This window comes from Cucumis melo, chromosome 4, assembly GCF_025177605.1.
Source record: "Cucumis melo cultivar AY chromosome 4, USDA_Cmelo_AY_1.0, whole genome shotgun sequence".
Lineage (NCBI taxonomy): Eukaryota > Viridiplantae > Streptophyta > Magnoliopsida > Cucurbitales > Cucurbitaceae > Cucumis > Cucumis melo.
The window spans coordinates 849,511-858,691 of NC_066860.1; the positions used below are offsets into that span (position 1 = coordinate 849,511).

At 28.8% G+C, this 9,181-nt stretch overlaps 2 protein-coding genes across 2 annotated transcripts; one reads left to right on the forward strand and one right to left on the reverse strand.

Moving 5' to 3' along the window:
- The first annotated feature begins 354 nt into the window (after window positions 1–354).
- Window positions 355–4,710, forward strand: LOC103503513 (beta-amyrin 11-oxidase-like). Its single transcript, XM_051083485.1, has 8 exons — window positions 355–639; window positions 1,206–1,678; window positions 2,670–2,947; window positions 3,045–3,134; window positions 3,610–3,688; window positions 3,793–3,899; window positions 4,193–4,314; window positions 4,428–4,710. Exons 1-8 carry the CDS (start codon window positions 410–412, stop codon window positions 4,522–4,524), a joined length of 1,476 nt encoding a protein of 491 aa, XP_050939442.1. The 5' UTR covers window positions 355–409; the 3' UTR covers window positions 4,525–4,710.
- Window positions 4,711–5,326: 616 nt separating this feature from the next.
- On the reverse strand, window positions 5,327–9,181 carry LOC103504002 (beta-amyrin 11-oxidase-like). Its single transcript, XM_051083486.1, has 8 exons — window positions 8,772–9,181; window positions 8,173–8,659; window positions 7,789–8,058; window positions 7,594–7,683; window positions 6,921–6,999; window positions 6,495–6,601; window positions 5,728–5,849; window positions 5,327–5,608 (listed from the first exon to the last, which is right to left on the reverse strand). Exons 1-8 carry the CDS (start codon window positions 9,032–9,034, stop codon window positions 5,518–5,520), a joined length of 1,509 nt encoding a protein of 502 aa, XP_050939443.1. The 5' UTR covers window positions 9,035–9,181; the 3' UTR covers window positions 5,327–5,517.

Below are 9,181 nucleotides of genomic sequence, written 5' to 3' on the forward strand. Positions count from 1 at the left end.
ATAGGGTATTTGGTTAAGCATGAATAATACCCTTATTTAGTAAACTAAGTAAGATATATTTTCTCTTTAGTAATAAATAACTCTCTTCATTTGCATGTAAACATAATTTACATACTGTGTTAATAAACTATACAAATCTTTGTATAGATCATATGCATCGTTAATGTTTCTTATTTCTTTTTTGGTTGTTGATTGGGCAATTAACAAGTAAGACATCATAGCTAGAAAAATAAAAGTGGATAAGATATATATATATATATATATCCAATAATATAACAATTAATTGAATATTCTTATCAAAGCTGTTACATGAGTGTTGACTTCAATTGATTTGGGGCTATATAAAAGGACATAGAGGGGTGGAGGGTTCTCATAACATAAAGCAAATTAAATATATATCCGAATAAAGATGATGGAAATGTTAAGTGTTTGTGTGATTGTTGGAAGTGTTTTAGGGGTTTACTTCTTTGTGAGGAAACTAAATGAAATATGGCATTTGGTTAAGTTAGGAAGAAGAGTTTACAAATCACTTCCTCCTGGTGATTTGGGATGGCCACTTATTGGCTCTTCGTTGTCCTTTTACAGAGCGTTTAAAGCTGGTGGTGATCCAGATTCTTTCATTCATCGTCTTATTTCAAGGTATATTTCTTCATCTCTATTTCACTCTCTTGTCTTTAGATTATTCTTCCAATATATATTAACCCAAATATATATTCAAGTATTATTTAATGATGTCGTTATGAGTGTGATGAGAGTGTTACGAGATGTGTCAACTTAACTAAGATATGTTTTGGTACATCTACGGTTTTTCATCTTATATCATTTTGCTTAAAAAAATGGGTATCATGACCTATCCACTTAAGTTTTTAGATTTAACAATGTTGTATTAGAGTAAAATGTTTTTGACCGATGACTATCATTTATAATCTGATTATTGTTTTGCTTTATTGACATATTTGAACACGTATTAAGGTTTTAAGAAAGTCGTAAAAAACCAATATCTTTTAAGTGTAAAATCAAAGATTGACGGCTCTAATAATTAACTATTTGTTTAGAAAACCTTAGCCTATAATTGATCATTTAACTCCTATTTTTTATTACTAATGTTTTAAATAATTAAGTAAACGATTTGAAAAATAAAAAAAAGTTTTTTTTAAGACCTCATTCTTACAAATAATTTGTGGTTATTTTCTCTATCTAAGCAGGAATGGAAGAGTTGGAATGTACAAAAGCTGCCTCTATGGAAGACCAACAATCATCGTAACAGACCCAGAAATATGTAGAGGAATATACTTGGACGACGAAAAGTTCAAACCAAATTATCCAAAATTAGTGAAATTATTAGAAGTAAATGGTCTTTTCTCAAGGATGGATCACAAAACGGCCTATAGAATAATGGCGTCTCCCTTAAATGGGTATGAGATATTATCTAAACATGTGAGTTTCATTGATGAAATAATGAGCAAAGGGTTAGAGGAATGGAGCACAATGAAAGAACCCATTGAATTGTTGAGTGAAATTGGAAGTTTACTCTTTAAAGCCATTGTTCGTATCTTTTTAGGGAATGAAATTCCTATCCCTACATTGAATAAGCTTGAAGCAATGTACAAACGCTTGGGTCCAGCAATTTTGTCCATTCTTCCTTACGATTTGCCTGGCACTCAAGGTATGGTATACAATTTAATTCAATATCTGGTATTCTTTTATGTTTATCTCTTTCGTCCTTTTTTGGGCTTGAAAATAGGATAGAATCATGATTGCAGGAATCAGATCGCAAGCATTAGACTATATAAATTATATTGAGATAAAGTTTAAGATGATCTATTGTCATATGAATTTAATTTTTAATCTTTAGTATTATTATTATTATTCTTTTAACAACCTTCTTGATTAGAAAGAAATTAGCCTGTTTTATAAGAGTCTCAAGTCCTTGTGATATATGATATCGAATTAAAAACACTTTAGATTTTCTTGATAATTAACATTTATGTTTCTTTTATTCTGTTCAAAGAGATATGTTCTGTGCTTTTTTCATAAATAACAAATCTATGTTATTAGCGTAAATAAAAAAAGTAATTTTATAGTTGATATTTAATTTTAAAAATTTGTTTTGAATCTCTTTTATTTATTATTATTATTTTTTTTAAAAAAGTTATGATTTGTTTTGACGTAGAATCTTGACGTATTTAATTTAGAATTTCTTAAGAAAATAACACGAAACAATTTTTTTAAAAATATATTACCAATCAAATAAGTTTATATTTGTCGGAAGCATAGAGACAAAAATTAGACACAATAAAAATTATAAAGACGAGAATTGAACAAACTTCAAAATATACTGTACGTTAGTTATCGAGACGTATCTTTTTTTCCCAAGAAATATTATCAACTAATAGAGATTTATAAATGACACTCTTAATTAAACTTTAGAAAAGTATAATCAAAATCATAATGCTATATTAAAATTATTATCTCAAATAGCTAGGCAAAAGAAGAAGAAGTAGCTCTATTTTAATATTCTCTTTTCTCTTTTTATCAATTCTTTTTTAAGTGCATGGAATTGAATGATTTTTACTTGTATACACAAATGGATGTAATAGGATCAAAAGATATAAATTTCAATGTTAATTAATTCACTGTACAGTATGATATTGTTGTTGTTGGTTGACAGGCAAGAAAAGAGATAGGAAATATCTTAGACTGTGTGATAGAGGAAAAAAGAAGAGTTCTAGAAAGGAAGAAAGAAACAAAGGATCAATTAGTGCAATGCCAAATGGACAAACTAATTGTGGCAATTGATGAAAATGGGAAAAGATTATATGACAATAATGCCATTATAGATTTGTTTCTTGGACTGTTGCATGCTGGCCATCATACACCAGCTTATGCTGCTATGTGGGCTGTTGTGCAAATCTCTCAAAATTCTCATGTCTTCCAAAAAGCTAAGGTAAATATATAGAAGTACTTTTTATTTTCAACTTTTGGTCCTTGAAGAACACTTCTAATGGTAGGGTTTTGATATATTGATTTGATCATTTTAATAGGAAGAGCAAGAGTTTATTATGAAAGAAAGACCATCTTCTCGAAAGGGATTGAGTTTTAAAGAAATCAAACAAATGAAATATCTCATGAAGGTGAGAGTGCTTTTCTTCATTACTTAATTCTATCTGATTTTTTTTTTTCCTGTTCATAATATAACTAAAAAGTAAAAAGAGAGAGAAAATAAAAATAGTGTTGAAAATATAAAATTATTTTATGTAGCGTATTGAGTTTATCATAAGTAAGTTTTATAAATATTTCTTAGATGGAATGCTAATTTTTATTATTCTAATTTTGTTGACTAAATTATTAATTATATCATAATTAGATAAAATACACATAAATATGTAGCAAGAATCCTATCATATTAATTAGGTTACATAAACGTATTATAGTATACCCGAAACCAAAGAAGTTCAAATTAATTACATAAATCAATTGTGACCGCGTTAATATAGTCAGTATATGTATTGATTTGCTACACTATACTCAATCAATAGGAATTTTAAAAATCATCGTAGAAAGAGTATATATAATCTAAGCTTAGTTGAGTTTATTTTCTGATTTCAGTTCGTTAATGAGCTACTAAGACGATATACAATAGCTGTCGCAAGTTTTCGAGAGGCAACAACAAATGTATACATCAATGGTTAGTGATTATATGTATACATACATATATATAGATATATACATATAATTCTTTGTTGTGTAACAAATTTTTTATTCTATTTATATATTTTTTATTTGTTTTAGACTACACCATACCTAAAGGGTGGACAGTAACGATTTGGACGAGAGCTATTCATATGGATCCTCAAATGTATTCAAATCCTCAAGAATTTGATCCATCAAGATGGGATGTATGTTTTTTTTTTTTTTTAATGATTATCCATACTCAATTTATTAAAATAAATCCTCACATGATCATAAAAAGTAAATTAAATAAAGATATGCAATTAATTTTCATGTTGAAGTATGACATAGCTTAAAAAATTGTTTAAAAAGGAGTGTTTGATAAAGTATACGAATGGTTTTTAAGAGGAATTATTATTATGAAAGGTTTCATATATTTATTTACATATAGTAATTAAAATATATACTTAATTAAATTTTAATGTATAGTTTAATTATATTTGTAAAATGTGATGAGCAGAATTATACACCAAAGCCAGGAGAATACCTTCCTTTTGGAATTGGAAGTAGGTTTTGTCCAGGAAGTGAACTTACAAAGCTTTATATTACAATCTTACTTCATCATTTTATCCTCAATTACAAGTAAGTATGGTTACTTTCTTCTCGTTGTTCTATCGATATATAAATATTTTCAACAATGTTAACTTTAAATAAATCGTAATGAGTTTTCTTTTTCTTTATATATAATGTTGTAGAATGGAAAGAGTTAATCCAATATGTGACACCACTCACTTACCTGCCCCCAAGCTAGTAGACAACTGTCTTTGCAGAATTATCAAACTCCCATATTGAGAGACCGATGAATCGATATCGTATATATATTTTTAAAATATTCATTTTATCTCGTCTTTTTTATTTTATACATTAAAAGCAATCACTTTAGTCATCTATGTATGTTGATGAAAAATAATGGTTATGTTAATTCATGTATCTTTTTTTGTTAAATCCAATAGTAAGTGTGCAATTGTCGAGATGAAATTCTTTTGAGATGAGATACAAATATTCGTATGTATGATATTCGTATGTATGTGTGTATTGAGTCCAATTATAAGTATAATTGATATTGACACAAAAGGTGAATATGGAGATTGTTAGATTTGGAATTGGTGCATCCTATTGTAGCTTTGTGAGTTCCATCAATAGAAATGAAAAATGATATGAATTACAATAACATTTACTATATTGGAAAAATGCTTTAATTCCATGTGTTTAAAAGTTGTTGTTATTCCTAAGGAGACATTGAACTTTGTTACAATGATATTATGTAATAATTTGTGATAGATAATTAACATGAGATTTCAACTCAAAATCAATCGAAAGAGAGTAATGATTTAGATATGTCCTTAGACTTTGTGAGAATCAATGGTTTTTTCACCGTGGGTTTTTCACCAAACCCTTTCCAAGACTATACATCTTTTGATGTTCAACATACATAAATTGAATACAAATTTCGGTTTTATAGGTTATGATATCATATTACATAAACATAAGGTCTCACCTCAAAACCAATTATCTCAATAACATGAGTAACTCATTTATCTTATAAAATTTATAATCTTCAACCGAGAATCTCATATATATACAAAGTAACTCGTAATATAAATCATATATATATAGCCATTAAAGATCCGTCATAAAAGCTAATTGATAGTGGTTCTTCACAAGGTTATATTTAACCTTCTTGATCACACGTTTTATTATAAATAAAGTTGATATCACAAGTGAATATATATAATATTAGTATCATTTTGTTTATTTATTCCTAATGCATCCCCCAATCTCTCACTACGACAGCCTAATAATTTTGCAAAGGCAATTTTCTGGCCGAGGGGAAGGCATTTGAGTGATGTAGCTTTCAAGATTGACACCCTCCATTCTACAATAAATACACCAACAAAATAACAATTCAATATCTTTTTTATTTTAGCAAAACAAAATAAATCAATTTAGGAAAAAAAAATGAAGAAGCATATATATGTATATATATATACATACTTGTAATTGAGGATGAAATGATGAAGTAGAATAGTAATCTCAAGCCTTGCAAGTTCACTTCCAGGACAAAACCTACTTCCAAGTCCAAAAGGGATGAAGGTTCCTGGCTTTGGTGTATAATTCTGCCCATCACATTTTACAAATACTGTTAACATTAATATTCTTAATTTTGTTATTATTTCTCTCTACTTTTCTTCTTAAGAAAAGATTCTCATTCAGCAACACTATTCTTAAGATATTTTACATGTATGCGTGTGCTAAACTAACGAGGAACAAAGGTGAATCGGGTCAAAATCGAATCCATTAATATGAAAACATTTTGCTTGTGTCAAGGTGCGTGGATGTGCACCCCATGCTCGTGTGTGCATGTGTGGTGCTTGTGTATCAAATAATAAATCTTTAGGAAAAAAACAGTTCATAACAAGTAATTAGATATACGGTTATCATGGGCTATCAAAGAACTATCCACTTTTAAATTTGATATTTTTGCAATTTAGAAAATGCAGTGACATAAGCACTGTTATCATAAATTCTTTTGCTATTTTTGCAAACGCTCCTTTGGTTTTTATTCATTTTGGTCTCAACTTCAATTTGGGTTCTTGTATTTTTGAAAAAGTTACTATTTAGATTTATACGTTATTTTCTCCTTAAAATGAAAAGGAGGAAATTAAATGGTTACTTTTTAAAAGTTTAATAACTAAAACGAATCAAACTCAAAAGCACAATAGTTTATTTTAATGGTTGATTAAAATAATCATAAAACATACTTCCCATCTTGAAGGATTAAATTCTTGTGGATTAGAATAAATTTGAGGGTCCATATGAACAGCTATGTTCCAAATTTGTATCGTCCATCCTTTTGGAATAAAATAACCTAAAACAGAAAACAAAAACAAAACAATAGAAAAAAATAAATAAATTAGTTAATTATTTATCATCAACAAAATAATAATTTCAATCTAAATACATAATTAGTAACAAATATTATGTATTAATAATAATAATAATTTCTCATGCTTCCTTAAAGGAAAATTTTCATTCTTCTTCCCTTGTGGCTTTTTAATAAAAGTTTTAATTTCCCTAAAAAAACAAATATGTCAAATTTGAACCAATTGTATAATATAAAATGGGAATGAATTTTTAAATACTTATATGCCATAAAATAATAATAATAATAATAACAAAACACTTACCATTGATGTTTACATCTGTTTTTGCCTCACGAAAATTTGTGGGAGTAATTGTATTTCTTCTCAAAACTTCGTTAATGACCTAAAACAATATAAGACAACAACAATTAAAATCTACCACAATTAAAAATAATTTTTGACATTGAAGAATCAATTTTGAAAATTATGAAATTATCTTACTGAATAAGATTCTATCTAATGTATTTCTACTTACGACTAGTAGATCATATTGGTGATATGGTTTATCATTAACAAAACACTAATTTTTTATAAGTTTCAATCATTCCATTAAACATTATATCTTTTATATCATGTTTAGTCTTTTGTGAACAATTAGAAATGGACAACTTTGTTAATAGACAGAAGGGATTATTTGTTAGCTACGATGACACAACTTAAATTTGTGATATAATTTTGTCCATCATAGAAATTTATCGTAATACAAGGCCATCATCATTTAATAGGCTTCTATTAAGAATTATTGATATAGAAGTGATATGATTCTACCATTTATAGTTATAATAAGGTTGGTTATAATTGGGATGAATTAAAGGTGGGTTTGAATTGACATTCTAAGTGTAAGTATAAAAGAAAATGTTTATAATCATTTAGAAAGTCAAGAAAATAAGAGCTTATCGTCGATATAATTAGGTAAACTTCAAATGAAAGAAATTACCTTTGTGAGATATTTCATTTGTTTGATTTCGTTAAGAGTTAAGCCTTTTTTATTAGATGGTCTTTGTCTTATGATCGACTCTTGCTCTTCCTGTAAATAATTAATTAATAATAATTAACTCATTTTATTGAACATCTTAGAATTAATTAAACCTTTGATCGAAAGTATAGGGATGAAAATATATAATAACCTAACCTTGGCCTTCTGGAAAACATGAGGGTTTTGTGAGATATGTAGCAGAGCCCAAAAAGCAGCAATGGCAGGAGTACTATGACCAGCGAATAATACCCGAAGAAGCAAATCTCTGATGAGATTGTTATTATATAATTTTTCCCCATTCTCATCAATGGCTACAACCATTTTGTCCACTTGACATTGCACTTCACTTGTTTTATCATTTTCAAATCTTCTTGATCTTTTCTCCTCAACCACACCTTGAATGATATTCTCTATCTTCTTTCTTGCCTACCAACAATGTCGTACAGAAAAAGACGATGTTGAGTGCTGATAAAACAAAGATGGTGTCAAGAAAAGATGGGACTGATATATATATAGAAGAAAAAACAAAAAATTGTGTACCTTGAATGCTTGGTGAAAAGTGAATCCAGGGAAGTCATAAGGGAAAGTGGACATGACCATTGCAAAACTCAATTCTTTGTACAATGCATGAAGCTCTACCATGGTTTTGGCATCAAGTCGAGACCCTAAGAAAACTTTTGTAATGACTTTGAAAAAGAGACTTCCAATTTCATCCAACAATTTAATAGGCTCTCTCAACATGCTACTCCATTCCTCCAACCCTTTCGCTATTACTTCCTCAATGAAATCCACATAGTTAGATAATACCTCAGACCCATTCATGGGTGTTGCCACTACTTTATATGCAATTTTGTGATCCATCTTTGAGAAATCACCACTTGATCCTTCTAGGATTTTCACCGACTCTGGATTATGTTGTTTGAACTTTGCTTCGTCTAAGTATATCCGTCGACATATTTCTGGATCTGTGGCAATCACTGTTGGCTTTCCATAAAGGTGAGTTTTATATATTCCCCCTTCTCCATATCTGCATAAAGAAGTCCACAATTAAGAAATAAGATCAAAATTGCTTCTTCCGATCGAAATGATTATCGGCTTAGAATCTTCCGATTTAAGAAGAAAGAGATTGAAAGAGATACCTTGAGTGAAGAGATTGAATAAAAGAGATTGGATCTTCTTGAACCATGAATGTTTTGTAAGAGGAGAAGGAAGAGCCAATAACAGGCCATCCCAAGTCACCAGGAGGAAGAGACTTGTAAGCTCTTCCTCCTAACTTAACCGAATACCATAATTCATTGAGTCGCCTAAACACCAACAAAGAAACTCCTAAGACAACTCCAATAATTACACAAACACTTATCATTTCCATCCTCGAATAGCTTGTGAAGCTCCAAACCTGCATTGATGAAAAGCCTTTTTGTAGTGTGTGCCTAGTAATGTAAGTCAAATCAATTTAGCAATTCATTCAACTTTCTAGTTTTGTCTTCTTCTGTTGATTTTTCTAAATGATATTATTTTAATCAATAAATAATGACAAAAAATTGGGTAA